The 16,249-nt window shown below is 38.8% G+C and overlaps 1 protein-coding gene across 2 annotated transcripts in view; it reads right to left on the bottom strand.

Annotated features, from left to right (window-relative positions):
* Window positions 1-4,315: 4,315 nt before the first annotated feature.
* EXD1 (exonuclease 3'-5' domain containing 1) overlaps window positions 4,316-16,249 on the bottom strand; it is a 40,689-nt gene continuing 28,755 nt past the window's right edge. For both annotated transcript variants that reach the window (XM_082619007.1, XM_082619006.1), the window contains exons 8-12: window positions 14,615-14,719; window positions 14,452-14,532; window positions 11,999-12,142; window positions 11,106-11,297; window positions 4,316-5,371 (exon numbers count right to left, since the gene is read on the bottom strand). In XM_082619007.1, coding sequence (XP_082475133.1) covers window positions 4,712-5,371; window positions 11,106-11,297; window positions 11,999-12,142; window positions 14,452-14,532; window positions 14,615-14,719 — 1,182 coding nt within the window. In that variant the 3' untranslated portion in view covers window positions 4,316-4,711. The remainder of the gene's footprint in view (window positions 5,372-11,105; window positions 11,298-11,998; window positions 12,143-14,451; window positions 14,533-14,614; window positions 14,720-16,249) is intronic.

The raw sequence follows: 16,249 nt of genomic DNA, 5'->3' as shown, positions 1-16,249 counted from the left end.
ATAACACACTCTGATATTCTCTATTCTATTCCATTGTTTAAGAAATGCTGTTCATGACTGACTAAATTGAAGCATAGTTTCGACATTCTTTATTTGCAATATATATATTAAGATTGGGTTGCTGATTATACCCTGATTACAATTTGACAGCTTTTCCTGTTTAAGGAGGTCTATTAAATTATAGAGTTACAGGCTCAACTCCTGTTGAGTATGTGGAATAGAATGTATTAAATTTTGTCTTAGGGTAAACTAGCAATTTAGCTAAGATTCTTTCTCGTTTCGTGTAACAATAAATATCATTTTCTATGACATCCCTGATGAGAGTTCCAAGACATTTCAAAGACGTCTTTCATCATGAGTATATAGACTTTGGTTTTATTTTAGGGTTTATGTGATTAAAATATTTTACCCATAATAATGTCCTTATTTAGAGATCAGGCACATTTATCAGAATTCAAATATTCCCAGTATGTATGTTTTCACTAATCTTCATGGTATCTAATGCAGGTAAGTTACAAAATATGACAAGAAACCTTTCAGGTTTATGGATAAAGAAGTTAGAATTTTGAAAGTCAAAAGCGTGCAATGCCTCTCAAGAAAAAAATCTAATGCTCTCAATGATGCATCATTACTACAAAAATTGGAGTGGCAATATAATTGGTTAACACTTTTGAAAAGTAACTTAGCAAGAGCTGTAAAATACAAAACCAAGAAAACCTCTTTGACCTACTTCTGGAATTTCATTCTGACAAAATGATTCAAAACATGGAAAAAGCAGGAAATAAGGAATGGAAACACCCTGAATATACCAAAACAGAGCTAAGTAAACCATGGTGTATCCGCTTAGAAATATTATGTAGTCATAAAAATCCTGGGAATTCCCTGGCGCTCCAGTGGTTGGGACTCTGCGCTTTCACTGCCGAGGGCTCGGGTTTGATCCCTGGTTAGGGAACTAAGATCCCACAAGCCGTGCAGCACAGCAAAAAAAAAAAAATCTTGGTACTTCCCTAGTGGCACAGTGGTTAAGAACCACCTGCCAATGCAGGGGACACGGGTTCGATCCCTGGTCCGGGAAGATCCCACATGCCACGGAGCAACTAATGCCATGTGCCACAACTACTGAGCCTGTGCTCTAGAGCCCACGAGCCACAGCTACTGAGCCTGCACGCCACAACTACCAAAGCCCACATGCCTAGAGCTCCGCAACAAGAGAAGCCACCTCCTGCGCACCGCAAGGAAGAGTAGCCCCCACTCGCTGCAACTAGAGAAAGCCCACGTGCACCAATGAAGACACAATGCAGCCAAAAATAAATTCTAAAAAATATATATTTTAAATCTTTACAAAGGGTGTATAACAGCATAGGAAAACATTCATAAAGTAGAGTGTATATATATAACTATGTAGAGGGTAAAACCTATGCATAAACACTGACATTAACAAAAATATTACCTGATTTTTCTGTTGGGTTAGAGAAGTGAGTAAATTTTTTCTTATTTTCCTCTATTTTCCGAATTCTATTTAATAGCATATTAATTTTAAAATGAAACATCTGTTTAAAATGTTGGTTGTTAGGATTATAAAATGGAGAAATACTTGACATAAAAAACACAATAAATGTATTTACAGTATGGTTATGATTGTGTGTGTGTAGAGGGAGAGAGAATGCGAGAGGAAAAATTGAAAGAAAAGTGCCAAAATGCTAGGAAGGGTTGTATAATGTGGGATGATAGTTGAGTATTTTTTTCTCATTATTTTCTAAATTTTTCTGTAAGGTATTTATTGATGTTACCTTTATAGTAAATGCCTTTTTGATAAGTACACCTGGCTAATCACCCTCAGCTGCCCAAGTATGCACCAAGTCTTATCTTGGCTTGCTGCTGTGACTTGCCTTGTGTCAAAACAACGACAGGCCTATAGTGATTAAAATTCTTTTTTTTTTTTGGCTGCGTTGGGTCTTCGTTGCTACGTGTGAGCTTTCTCTAGTTGTGGCAAGCCGGGGCTACTCTTAATTGGGGTGCACAGACTTCTCATTGTGGTGGCTTCTCTTGTTTCAGAGCACAGGCTCTACGTGCATGGGCTTCAGTAGTTGTGGCAAGTGGGCTCCATAGTTGTGGCACGTGGGCTCTAGTGTGCGCAGGCTTCAGTAGTTGCAGTGCACAGGCTTAGTTGCTCCACGGCACGTGGGATCTTCCCGGACCAGGGATCGAACCCATGTCCCCTGCATTGGCAGGTGGATTCTTAACCACTGCGCCACCAGGGAAGTCCCAGTGTATTAAAATTCTGTTGTGTCATGTTAGGCTTTATCAAGCTCACAGCCAGATTGGAGGCAAAGCTGCTGCAATGGTTTTTCATACTATAATTGAAAGAACACTGAATGGACCAAGAAGTAAGAAACACTGGTTCTATTCTCAGTGCAGCACTTTTCTTCAGGGAAGTCTGTTTCCTAATTCGCAAATTAAAGGGATCAGATTGCTTGTGAGAATCTCTAACTGCAGATCATGTACAGAAAGGTCAGACCTGAGTAGGACAGATGCAGGAATTCAGTGTAGACTGAAGCAAGACTCCAAGAGTTTGGGAAAGCAGGCAGTATGGTTTATAAACTCTCAACTAGAAAAATATAGAGTAAGAACTCAACAATTGGTTGGGTCAAGAACCAAAGATTTTCCAAAATTCTGAGCAAAATTTAGATAAGAAATCTAAGTAATGGCACAGAGCACTAGCAACAGGGCTTGGATAACCCAGGGATTTTTTTTCACTCTATCCAGGAAAGGACAGAAGTTCATGGTTGGATCTGAGCACATGGAATTTAGGTAGGCACTCCAGGCTAGAATGAGAATCTGGAGAAAAATGCAGTTCCAGTTATGTGACTGTTCCACTAAGAAAATACCGTGATGAAACCCGGAAGGCTCATTTAGTTCTGAGAGTCAAAGTACTTCTCAAATAGCAGTGTCCAATAGAACTTTCTGGAATGATGGAAATGTTCTATATCTGTGATGTTCAATATGGTAGCCACTGGGTACACGAAACTATTGAGTATTGGACATATAGCAAGTGCAACTGAGGAACTGAATTCTTAATTTTATTTCATCTTAATCAATTTAATTTTAAATTTCAGTAGCCACATATAGCTACCATATTGAGCAGCACAGCAAAGGTCCAACAGAATCCTGTTGTTCTTTATTAGTCACAAAATACATAATGAAAGAAGAATCCTTTTTTTAAATATGAAGAAAATCACATTTTTCTTTGTAGCCTGTATATTTACATGTATGTATGTATAAAAATTGTGTGTGGTATGGTTCCATAAGAAGCTAAATCAATTCTATGAATTTCACAGAAATTCATGCCCTTCCCAGAGTAAACCTAGATTAACCACTTTCTGGGCTCAACCTGAAAACACATTCACCCAGGATGAACCAGAAACCACCTTGGCCTCCAATGACCTTCTAAACTATGGACAAAGTGAGGGACAGCAACTGCAGGGCTGAGCTGACTGTTCTTAGTCTTGCCTTCATCTTAAGCTTAGACCAGATCTGGGCTCTGGGATTTGGAAGACACAGCTGTTCTTTAAGTGGTACTCATGATAGAATCTATGAGCACAGACAAGGATGTTCCTAATTATAGACTGTCCCTGTCTCCCCTAAGTAGTAGAGGCCTGTGTAACAGTCAAATTACAGATTTCTAGGGAATCCCTGGCAGTCCAATGGTTAGGGCTCGGTGCTTTCACTGATGTGGCCCAGGTCCCATCCCTGGTCAGGAAACTAGGATCCCACAGGCCATGCAGCGCCGCAAAAAAAAAAAAAAAAAAAAAGTACAGATTTCCCACTGGATTCTAGACCTAGAAATCCAGACATATTCCAATTTATCCCTACCCTGACCCAATGAAGAAAAGTGAGAGATAACCTAATACCAGACAGGTTTACCGGTTATTATACACAAAAGAATGAGCAACTTGCAAGTATTCAACATAAAAAGGGCTCAGTACAGGCTACCTTCCTTTCACCCTAAGAAGGCATACCAACTCTAGGCAAATAGAGTGGAATCAAACTTCAAGTTTACATAATAGACATACTCTAAAGAAGGCCCTGCTTTGTTAGGGAAATGGACAAAACTCTCTAAAAGTAAATGGAATGAAAAGGAATTAAAACTGGGATATTGATTCCTGTAATAACATAAACTATTGTTTGTCTATGACATAAGACAGACCAAACATTTAAAATTCAAAAATAAAGTTAATATTTTTCATCTTTATTGAGGTATAATTGACAAAGGTAATACTCTAAAAAGGAAAAAAGTACAGGTAAAGTTGTCAGGTACTAATATTTTTAAACTTATGGCTAAGAGTTTTACCAACACCCTTCAAATCAGAAAAAACAACAAAAAATTTTAAGTATAGATTCTTCCAGACACTAAGTCCAAAATTTTTCCCTTCTTCAAATCCTTTAAACCCAAACTATGAGAAATAATTCAGTCTGGCCACAGGGAACATTTCTACACAGTGACATAATCAGAACATTTACTTCTTCCATTATTTAACTTATTCATCCCCATCCTAATCAAATTCCAAGAATATAGGAGTAAGCAAAAGGATATAATTTCCCCCAAAGCCTGCGACTAATTTACAATACAAGAAACTTAAGCACTGAGGAAGGCCTTGATGGCAGAGGAAATAAGCCACCTTTATTGGCCTCAAGAACAAACTGCAGATCTCTAAGGCAAATTGGGAGAATCTGGATTTATCCAGGAATCAGTCTTCTCCAAAACTGGGCAGGGAGGAAGTGTGGGAAGCACAGCTTTTCTAAAAGGATGAAAAATGTCACTTGGAGACACTCTGGTTTCCTGAGGAAGGGAAGGAGACACTAAAACATCTTGTTTTGTACATTTTAGATCTTCCTTGTTTTCCACCATCAGTAACTGTTCTATCTCCTCTTTTAAAGATAAATTTGTCTGAAACTCTTGTTTAGGTATCTTGAGGTATTCTTTTTGAGTTATTCTCTGGTCCTTAAACCCCTCTGACTCAGGGCAAATTCGTTTGTTACTGGAATCTTCACTGACTTCTTCCTTTATGGGAGGTAGATGTTGAGGTTCCGCTGTGGTTTGCTTACTCTTAGATTCTTCTTTTAGCAAATTTACATCCTTGTGAGATGTAAAATTTGGAGCTTTATCTAGCCTAGAATTTTTACAAAGTAAGAAACCTCTTACTTTTCCCTCTTTCCCTGCTGTCTCTGTCATAGATTTCTTTGGATGTAGTACTGTCCTTATTAGGAGTCCCTGTGCATTTACTCTATATTCTTTTGCAGCTCTCTCTCTGCGCTGTCTCTGGAAGTCCTTCAGTTGAAGCAGTTCCTCTGGGAGCTCCATACAGGTACGCTAAGAAAAGAAAATGAACACAAGTCTACTATAACTAAACTTCTGAACATGGTCCTTAAAATCACTTTATTTATTTATTTTTTCATCTTTATTTGAGTATAATTGCTTTACAATGGTGTGTTAGTTTCTGCTTTATAACAAAGTGAATCAGTTATACATATACATATGTTCCCATATCTCTTCCCTCTTGCGTCTCCCTCCCTCCCACCCTCCCTATCCCACCCCTCTAGGTGGTCACAAAGCACTGAGCTGATGTCCCTGTGCTATGCGGCTGCTTCCCACTAGCTATCTATTTTATGTTTGGTAGTGTATATATGTCCATGCCACTCTCTCGCTTTGTCACAGCTTACCCTTCCCCCTCCCCGTATCCTCAAGTCCATTCTCTAGTGGGTCTGTGTCTTTATTCCTGTCTTACCCCTAGGTTCTTCATGACATTTTTTTTCTTAAAATCACTTTAAAATCACTTCTACTACACTTAGTATTTGGCAAGCAAGGGTCTATTCAAATGTGTTCTTATAGCACCCTCTAGTGTCTTCAGCTATAGTAGTACTATTTTTCAAGTAATTTAACTATTTTTAATCCAATTTTGTGTGTATGTTGTGCATGTGTGTATGTATAAAGATTATACAATGAAAGTAAGGGTCCATTCCAACCTCGCCCCAACTGCCTTAGCAGGTGCATCCTCTAAAAGCAGCTTCTTCTGTAGCCTCCAGAGACAGTCTTTGCATATATGATCCCTTACTAAATATTTATCTATTCATTGGATTACATTTTTCAATTTTTATTTTTCCCCCAACTTTTTATTTTGATAACTGTTTCTAAAATTATTTTATACAAATGGTTACATAATATTATATATTCTTCTTCTTCTTGATTTTTCCAACTAAAAAATATGTCTTGGAGATTTTTCCATACTGGCAATTTTAATGGCTGTATGGATATACCATAGTTTGTTTAACCAAACCCTTGTGGATGGATATTTGGGTTGTCTTCAGTATTTTGTCATTACATAAATGCTACAGTAAAGAATATATTAAGAAAATGTCCTCTTTGTTACATGAGGCAAATAATTTTTCCTAGGTTGCTTGCCCTCTGACTTTGTTCACAGTATTTTCGCCATACAAAAATTTTAAAGTCATATTTATTCATCTTTTATGAGTTCAGAGTATTTCTGTGTTGCACAGAAAAGCATTTCCTCATACAACTCAATAGCAAAAAAAAGCAAATACTCTAATTTAAAAGTGAGCAAAGGACCTGAATAGATAATTTTCCAAAGAAGATATTTAGATGGCCAACAGGTACATGAAAAGGTGCTCGAAGTCACTAGTTTTCAGGGAAATGCAAATCAAAACCACAATGAGGTGTTACTGACACCTGTTAAGATGGCTATTATCAAAAAGACAGATAGGGGCCTCCCTGGTGGCGCAGTGGTTGAGAGTCCGCCTGCCGATGCAGGGGATACGGGTTCGTGCCCCGGTCTGGGAGGATCCCATATGCCGCGGAGCGGCTGGGCCCGTGAGCCATGGCCGCTGGGCCTGCGCATCCGGAGCCTGTGCTCCGCAACGGGAGAGGCCACAACAGTGAGAGGCCCGCATACCGCAAAAAAAATAATAAATAAATAAATAAATAAATAAATAAATAAAATAAAAAGACAGATAACAAGTGTTGGTGAGAATGTGGAGAAAAGGGAACTCATATGCTTGATGCAATTTACATTCTCATGGAAAACAGTGGAAAACAACGTGGATGTTCCTCAAAAAATTAAAAATAGAACTATTATATGGTCGAGCAATCCCACATCTGGGTACATATCTGAAGCATATGAAAACAGGATCGCAAAGAGATATGTACATTCCCTTGTTCACTGCATCATAATTCACAATAGTCACAATATGTAAACAACCTGTGTCTATCAACAGATAAATGGATAAAGATGTGATGTATATATATTATGCAATACAATATTCTATACAATAGAATATTATTCAGCCATAAAAAAGAAGGCAGTCCTGCCATCTGCAACAATATGTTTGAACTTGGAGGGTATTATGCTAAGTGAAATAAGCCAGACAAAGACAAATACTGCACAGTATCACTTATATATGAAATCTTAAAAAACAAAAACAAAAATCTGATTTCATAAAAACAGAGAATAGAATGGGGGTTCCCAGGGGTTGAGGGAGAGGAAAATGGGGAGATGTAGGTCAGAGGGTACAAACTTTCAGTTATAAGAAGAATAAGTTCTGAGGATATAATGCACAGCATGGTTACTGCAGTTAATAGTTCAGTATTATATACTTGTAAGTTTCTGAGAGTAGATCTTAAGCATTCTCACTACATAAAAAAAAGTTAGCTATGAGGTGATGGATGTTAGTTATCTTGATCTTGGTAATCATTCCACAATGTATATCAAATCATCACAATGTACACTTTAAATATACACAATTAATTTTGTCAACTATTCCTCAGTAAAGTTGGGGGAGGGGACATATTCCCTACTGTGACATAATTTTCTTTTAATACTTTGAAAAAATATTTATTTATTGGGCTTCCCTGGTGGCGCAGTGGTTGAGAGTCTGTCTGCCGATGCAGGGGATGCGGGTTCGTGCCCCGGTCCAGGAGAATCCCACATGCCGCGGAGCGGCTGGACCCGTGAGCCATGGCCGCTGAGCCTGCGTGTCCAGAGCCTGTGCTCCGCAACGGGAGAAGCCACAACAGTGAGAGGCCCGCGTATCGCAAAAAAAATTTTTTTTAAATATAATATATATTTATTTACTTATTTATTTAGCTGCGCTGGGTCTTAGTTGCAGTATACAGGATCTTCATTGCCACATGTGGGATCTAGTTCCCTGACCGGGGATGGAACCCGGGCCCCCTGCTTTGGGAGTGCGGAGTCTTAGCCACTGGACCACCAGGGAAGTCCCAATACTTTTTTTCCAATACTTTTTTTTTTTTTTTTTAGGCGGGCCTCTCACTGTTGTGGCCTCTCTCGTTGTGGAGCACAGGCTCCGGACGCGCAGGCTCAGCGGCCATGGTTCACGGGCCTAGCTGCTCCGCGGCATGTGGCATCTTCCCGGACCGGGGCACGAACCGTGTCCCCTGCATCGGCAGGTGGACTCTCAACCACTGCGCCACCAGGGAAGCCCCTCCAATACTTTTATAATTCTAGTTCTTACATAAATACTTGATCCATGGGATTTATTTTGGTGTAGCAGAAAGAGGTAACAATCCAACTCTGATTCTTCTCCCCCACAGTGGTTAGTCAATTGCCTGAGGCCATTTACTAAATACATATCTTTTTCTCACTGACTGGAAATTTTACCTTTATCTCAACCATTACTGATATATATGAGATCTATTTCTGGGTTCTCTATTCCATCGATCTGCCTATACATGTACCGCTCATATTTAGTGTAGACATATAATATGTTTTAATATCTGACAGGACTATTCTTATTTATGCTTAGTTATCTCTATAAACACTATAATCACAGTTTGCCAAAGTAATTATGGCTTTAGCATTTTTCTTTCTTTTTTTTTTTTTTTTGCGTTACGCGGGCCTCTCACTGTTGTGGCCTCTCCCCTTGCGGAGCGCAGGCTCCGGACGCACAGGCTCAGCGGCCGTGGCTCATGGGCCCAGCCGCTCCGCGGCATGTGGGATCCTCCCGGACCGGGGCACGAACCCGTGTCCCCTGCATCGGCAGGCGGACTCTCGACCACTGCGCCACCAGGGAAGCCCCTAGCATTTTTCTTAAAAGAAAGTTAAATTTAAAAGTTAATTTAGGGGGCTTCCCTGGTGGCACAGTGGTTAAGAACCTGCCTGCCAATGCAGGGGACATGGGTTTGAGCCCTGGTCCAGGAAGATCCCACATGCCGTGGAGCAATTAAGCCCGTGCGCCACAACTACTGAGCCTGCGCTCTAGAGCCCACGAGCCACAACTACTGAGCCCACATGCCACAACTACTGAAGCCCCCACACCTAGAGCCTGTGCACAAGAAGAGAAGCCACCGCAATGAGAAGCCCGCGCACCGCAACGAAGCGTAGCCCCGCTCGATGCAATTAGAGAAAGCCCGCGCACAGCAACAAAGACCCAATGCAACCAAAAAAATAAATAATAAATAATTTTTTTAAAAAGTTAATTTAGGAATAACTGATTGCCAAAAATACTTAGTGTCCCCATTCATTTAAGTCCTCTTTTACGCCATTCAGTAATACTTTAACATTTTTTTCATCTCTGTATTTCACATTTCTTGTTAGATTTATTTCTAGATAATCTATTTTTTGTTACAATTATAAATGAATTTTCCCCCCATTATATTCTGTAGTTGTACACAGGGATATAGGAAAGCTATTAAGTTTTATGTTATATTTGTACCCATTTTACTAAACTGCCTTTTTGTTTGTGGCAGTCTTTTTCAATTGATTCTCTTCAGTATTCAGGTATATCATAGGCAAGTCATCATTCCTATTCCTCCTGTTCAATTTTTATAGTTCATCTTTTTTTTCTAACCTCACTGGCTAATAGCTTCAGAAACTACTAAAGTAGTGGTGATAGTCACCATTTCTGTATTAAAGTAGTGGTGATAGTCACCATTTCTGTATATTTCTTGATATTGATGTTCCCAATCAAATATTAGGTAGTCTTCTTGCCTGAGATATATGTTTTATCATGTTAAAGTACCTATTCCAACTTTAATCAATAATGTATATAGAATACTATCAAATTTTTTCAGCAATAAACAGTGAGAACAAAATATTAAAAAGTTAAAAAACTGTCCTTGGCTTTACAATGATAAATGAAAAACATTAAAATTCTCCAATCAAGCAAACTACGAAAGGATTTTTACATTGCTCTTTTCTTGTTAAACAGTGAGAGCAAAATATAAAAAAGTTACAAAATAACTTTTTCAGCATTTATGAGATAATCATAAGACTTTCTTGGCCCCAATAAAATACAGAATTTAATATAATGTTAAATATTAATAGATATTAATATAATATTAAACCATGCTTGTAACTAGAATCCAGAGACACATTAATAGAAAAGTATAATACATCTAAGTGGAGTTTGTACCAAAAATGCTATTATTTTATTTAGGATTTTGCATCAGTATTCCTAAATGAGAATTGTTTTTAGCAGTAGCCTGTGAACTTTTTATTTAAGGAGTCAAATAGTAAACATTTTAGGCTTTGTAAGCCACAAACATGGTTTTTGCATACTTTTTTTTTTTTTAACAATCATTTAAGACTATAAAAATCATTCTTAGCTTGTGAACTTTACAAAAATAGGTCATGGGCCAGATTTGGCCTAATGCAATAGTTTGCCAACAATGTAAGTTTTCTTATATTGTGCTGGCTTCATAAAAATAGCTAATGAAATTTACCCTCTCTTTGAAAGATATATTGACTGGAAACATAACTTAATATTGTGAGAAAATTGGTACAATATTTAAGAAAGGAGTTAGGACTTCTAGCACACCAACTTTTAGTTTTATTGAAATACACATCACCAGTTGCATCATATGAAATAAATGTCAGTGATCATAAAAATATATATATATTGTAAAAAAGTGCTTAAGGAGCTGAATTAAGCCCAAGCTATAGCCGCTTCAAGAATATTTATCATCAAGCCTGCTGAAAGAAATTTGGTGCAGCTGTGAAGAGTGGGTATCACTGTGGCCCCCATGAGGACACAGAGGTCCTGAAAACACAGCCACAGAGAGTGGCACCTACCTCCATGCCTCCCAGCCAGTCTGCAGACCCTTCTCGGTAGGTGTTTAGGTACCCGTCCACCAGGGTAGTTAGATCAGACATCATTTCATCTAGGAGTACCAAGCGAAGCGGGAGCAGGTAGGTAGCTTCCAGGGCCAAAATTTTTAGCAAAGAGGGTGAAAGAGGTCGTGTGAACCATAGTTCTGGGTTTTCCTAGAGACACCAAAACAATTTTCTCTGAATAGTAAGCAAATCTTTAAAGAAAATAATGGTTTATCTAAGTGCTGCTTAACTTAAATCACCATTACTGTCATTTTCTTCAATTATTACCTTCTACTTTCACACTATGGCTAGCCTTCTGAGAATATACACAGATACACATACACACACTTATTGTGTGTATACAGTGAATGTGTGTATGTGATGGGGGAAAGACATGGGGAGGGAGGGAAGGAAGAAGAGAGAGAGAGAGAGAGAGAGAGAGATCAGGGCTTCTCATTCAAAACTGGAGGCAGCAGGACTGATTAGATTATATGGCCAAAACTGCAGCCAATACGGTCATGACCTAAGTTTGCCTGCAAGGCTATCAGAAGCTGAAGAAAATCTATCTTACTTTGGGAGAAATAATCAGCATGATTTTTGTTCCACTGCCTTAATCCAAATTCCCAATAAAATCCCCACTTGTCCAATTGAAAATTTATTTCAGAGTACTTTTTAATTGATAACCAAAAAATCTGGATGCTGGCTTTTTCCCACTTGAGACCACAAACTGTTCCCATTTGGAACAACTAAGATTTTGGCAATGTTCATAAGCTTACACAGCAGCTGTCATTTCTCTATATAATATGCTGATAATCCCACTCACAAGACACTTGAAAATATTAATGTTATATGGGACATACGTTAATACTCACCTGAATCCGTTTTTGTCTCTCTTCCAGAAAGGAGAGATATTTAGGGGCTATTTTAAGGTGTCTGATTAAACTCTCCTGTAAAGTACTAATGCAGTTTGGAAGAAAGCCGCCTGTTTCCATGGAAAATTGAAGGACATCTGCTACCTGTGGCATTAAAAAAAGACAAACAGACCAGTCTGTAGGATATATACAGAGAGCTATATCATGACAGAAATAGCAGAAATACATTTAGAGAAACATCTTTAAATACCATTTTTCCCAAGGACCCACATGATAGACAATGCCATTAGAAAATTTAAAGTTGTTAGGTTATCTTATTCTGAAAAATTAGAAAAAAAAAGAAAAGAAAAAGAAAAAGGATCACCCAACTTTAATGTGTCCCTGTCTATTTTCTTTTCCACTTCTTTTATTTGCCTGCCTTATGATTATTTATTACTCTTTGGTGCCTTCAAGGAATGGGGAAAGGAAGATAAAATTAAAGAATTACTTCTACTTATTAGCAACTCTGGTAAAGTTCTGGTAAGGAAAGCTAATAAAATTAAGAATTGGAATCATTATTTGTCTGTGTGTGGTAGGCTGAACAGCCCCCAAATATATCCACATCCTAATTCCTGGACCTGTGAATGTTATCTTAAATGGCGAAATGGACTTTGCTGCTGTGATTAGTTAAGGATATTGAGATAGGGAGATTAACTTGAATTATCCCGATGGGCCCTAAGTGTAATCACAAGTATTCTTATAAGACGAGGCAGAGGGAGATTTTACTACAGTCAGAAGAGAAGGTGATGTGATGATGAAAGCAGAGATTGGTGCACTGTGAAGATGGAAGGAGCCACAAGCCAAAGAACACAGGTGAAAGCTGAAAAGCAAGGAAACAGACTGTCCTCTCAGAGCCTCCAGAAGAAACCAGCCCTGCTGACACCTTGACTTTCACCCAGTGCAAATGATTTCAGACGTCTGACCTCCAGAACTGTAAGAGAGTAAATTTATGTTTTAAGCCACAAAATTTGTGGTGATTACTTACAACAGCAATAGGAAACTAATACACTGTGTTAAAGGAAGACAAATTGAAATAATTCTGAATTCCTGCTTCTTGTACTATGAAAATTTGAAAAGAAAAATATGGAAAGATATGCCAATGTCTTTATTAGACAATACATACGAGGTCTAATCAAGAAGCCTGATGGCCTCAAGGGAACAATGAGCAATTGTCTTACATTTTGGAGTAAGCATAGAAGCAATCTCTATATAGTGAACGCTCTTGAAAGAAGACCCAAAGGAACATGTAGACAAGAGAAGTGGCACAAAGTTCATTATAATCAGATACATAAAGAGCAAACTTAAACCACAATAACATAAAGTTGAACTTTTAGTAATTTCTGTTAAAAAATAATTGGCTAACTCATTATTTTAATGCCTCTCCAAAGGCTCTAGGTTTATATATTCAAGATCTCCCTTTCATGGCATTGACCTAGAAGACTAGAACAACTTAAAGAATACATAATGAAAACTAGTGGGTTTATGGCTCTTACAGCCAAACCAGAAACCCAGATCTAGTATAATCTGGGAATTTTCTCATTTCTCTAGGTCCTTTATTTATTTATTTATTTATTTATTATTTTTATAAATTTATTTATTTATTTATTTTTGGCTGCGTTGGGTCTTTGTTGCTGTGTGCGGGCTTTCTCTAGTTGCGGCGAGTGGGGGCTACTCCTCGTTGCGGTGCACGTGCTTCTCACTGCAGTGGCTTCTCGTTGCGGAGCATGGGCTCTAGGCGCACAGGCTTCAGTAATGTGGCATGCGGGCTCAGTAGTTGTGGCTTGCGGCCTCTCCTCTAGAGCGCAGGTTCAGTAGTTGTGGCGCATGGGCTTAGTTGCCCTGCAGCATGTGGGATCTTCCCGGACCAGGGCTCGAACCCATGTCCCCTGCATTGGCAGGTGGATTCTTAACCACTGTGCCACCAGGGAAGTCCTCTAGGTCCTTTAGATCAGAGAAAAACCACTTATCTTCAGGCTATCTGGGGCCAGTATAGGCTTTGGGGGAACATCTAGGACAACCTGCATCCCTGAGCTAGATGCCAATTAGCCATTAGCCTTAACTGATACATATGTGGTAAAGGCATAGACATGACTGACTGTCCACCTCACAGTAAGAATCCATGTCAGATTTCCAAATGACCCCAAAATTGTTTGAGTTTCTGAATCTATGGAGCTTGCTTCTTATTTGAAAATTTCTGGAGCAAAATGAAGGGAAAAAACCCTAAATAATTATAAGTAACTTCTCTCCAGTACTTCCTCAGTGCACCAAATGTTCTCACATATTGTACAAACATCTTACATGAGAAGTGGGCAGGAATGAGGCACACACAAGGCTTTCAATCATTCATCAGACAAGGCCTATTTTCTACAGGAGCTATATACACTGCATTGATTCCAGTGTTTCCCTGCATGTACCTGGGTGTCAAAGACATTATTCAGCAAAATTCCATACTGATGAGAGAGGCAATCAGAAAGCCAACGACAATCATGGATAACCTAAGGAATCAGAAGACAGAGAGAGAGTTATTAGAACCTGGCTGTTATTCTTACTAGCAGATGAACCAACGTACACACTCACCTTCAAAATTCTCTTGTCTTCTAATACCATCTGAAGTCCATTGATGAAAGCACGACTTCCCAGAAGGAAAATGTCAAATAAGTAAACTCGGCTATTTGTGGCCACCTACAACAGACCATCCAGACACACATAAGAACGAACTAGGGAAGGGGATCTGAGGATCAAGAAAGGCATGTGAGGGCTTCCCTGGTGGTGCAGTGGTTGAGAGTCTGCCTGCCGATGCAGGGGACACGGGTTCGTGCCCCAGTCTGGGAAGACCCCACGTGCCACAGAGCGGCTGGGCCCGTGAGCCATGGCTGCTGAGCCTGCGCGTCTGGAGCCTGTGCTCCGCAATGGGAGAGGCCACAACAGTGAGAGGCCCATGTACCGCAAAACAAAAACAAAAACAACAACAAAGAAAGGCATGTGAAAAATATTTAACAGCCTCATCTTTAAAGTAAACAATAGGCACTCATTGATTCTTAGGGAAAACAGGTTTAAATTTACCTTAAGTAAAAAAAAGCAAAACACAAAAACACTATCACTGTGATTTTTAAAAGGAAAGAAAAGGACAAGCTAGTAGTTTAGCCTTTAGCTTTTTTTTTCTTTAATGTTTTATGTCTCACCTGTGGCATTCTAAAATCCAGGGATTATAGGTTTAAGGGAAATGAACAATGTTTCACTCTCGATAACACCAAAGGCTATTTCCCTGAGTTCCATAATATGCATGATTGTGTTGGGTGTTACATAAAATTACCCATAAGAGAAGATCCCTCTTCTCTAGCAGTTTAAAACAGGCAACAAATACACTGGCACAAATGGTAGGATGTGAAATACTGTCATTTTGATCAATTTTATACAATTATAAGTATTCTAGGTTGTTTCTGATCATAAAAATCACGGAGGCTGTACAGCTGGATAATCTACTGAATCAAAGAATGAAGGCAAGAACAGATCCAAATAGGTCTAGACAGCCAGCCACAGGACAGTCAGATGCCATCTTTGTCATTTCAGGAGCTAACTATTGATACAGCTACAATTACCAGGCCTACCAGGCACCCATTCTCAGATCTTTCACGTTGTTTGCCAAAATTTGACACCTGAAATAGTCAATCCCTGCTTTTCCTCTACCTGTTTAATTGTAAAAATTGAATAGACACATTATAGAAGTTTGGAAAATAATTCTCTGCTAGACTGTAAACTCTGTGAAAGAAGAGATTATGTCAGATTCACCACTCGTAACTGAAGCAACCACTAGAACAGAGTCAGGCACATAGACAGCTGTTATCCATCTCTTCAGTGAATCAGTGCATCATGCCACACAACACCCCCTTCCATTTTTTCATATAAAAAATGTATAACACTCTAATAATATGCATTCAAATCTATATCCCACTTCTTTTCATAAACTTTCAAACATTTTTCTATGATGCATTTGTCATCGATTTTGACAGCCACATAAGATCTATCAAATGTACTGTAATGTCTGCTACTGTTAACTAAGTGGCTTCTGATTTTTCACCACTATAAATGATGCCAAAATGAATAGGTTCTCATAAAAAATTTTCTTCATGTTTTGAATTATTTAGGATAGACTCCCAGAAACAGCCCTGAGAAGTAGGCCAAAGGACCAAAAATACCCTTAAGACTCTTAAA

This window comes from Mesoplodon mirus (assembly GCF_964341445.2).
Source record: "Mesoplodon mirus genome assembly, chromosome: 4".
NCBI classification, from domain to species: Eukaryota; Metazoa; Chordata; class Mammalia; order Artiodactyla; family Ziphiidae; genus Mesoplodon; species Mesoplodon mirus.
Note: the sequence above shows the minus strand (reverse complement) of the source record. Positions and strands in the feature narration are given on the sequence as shown.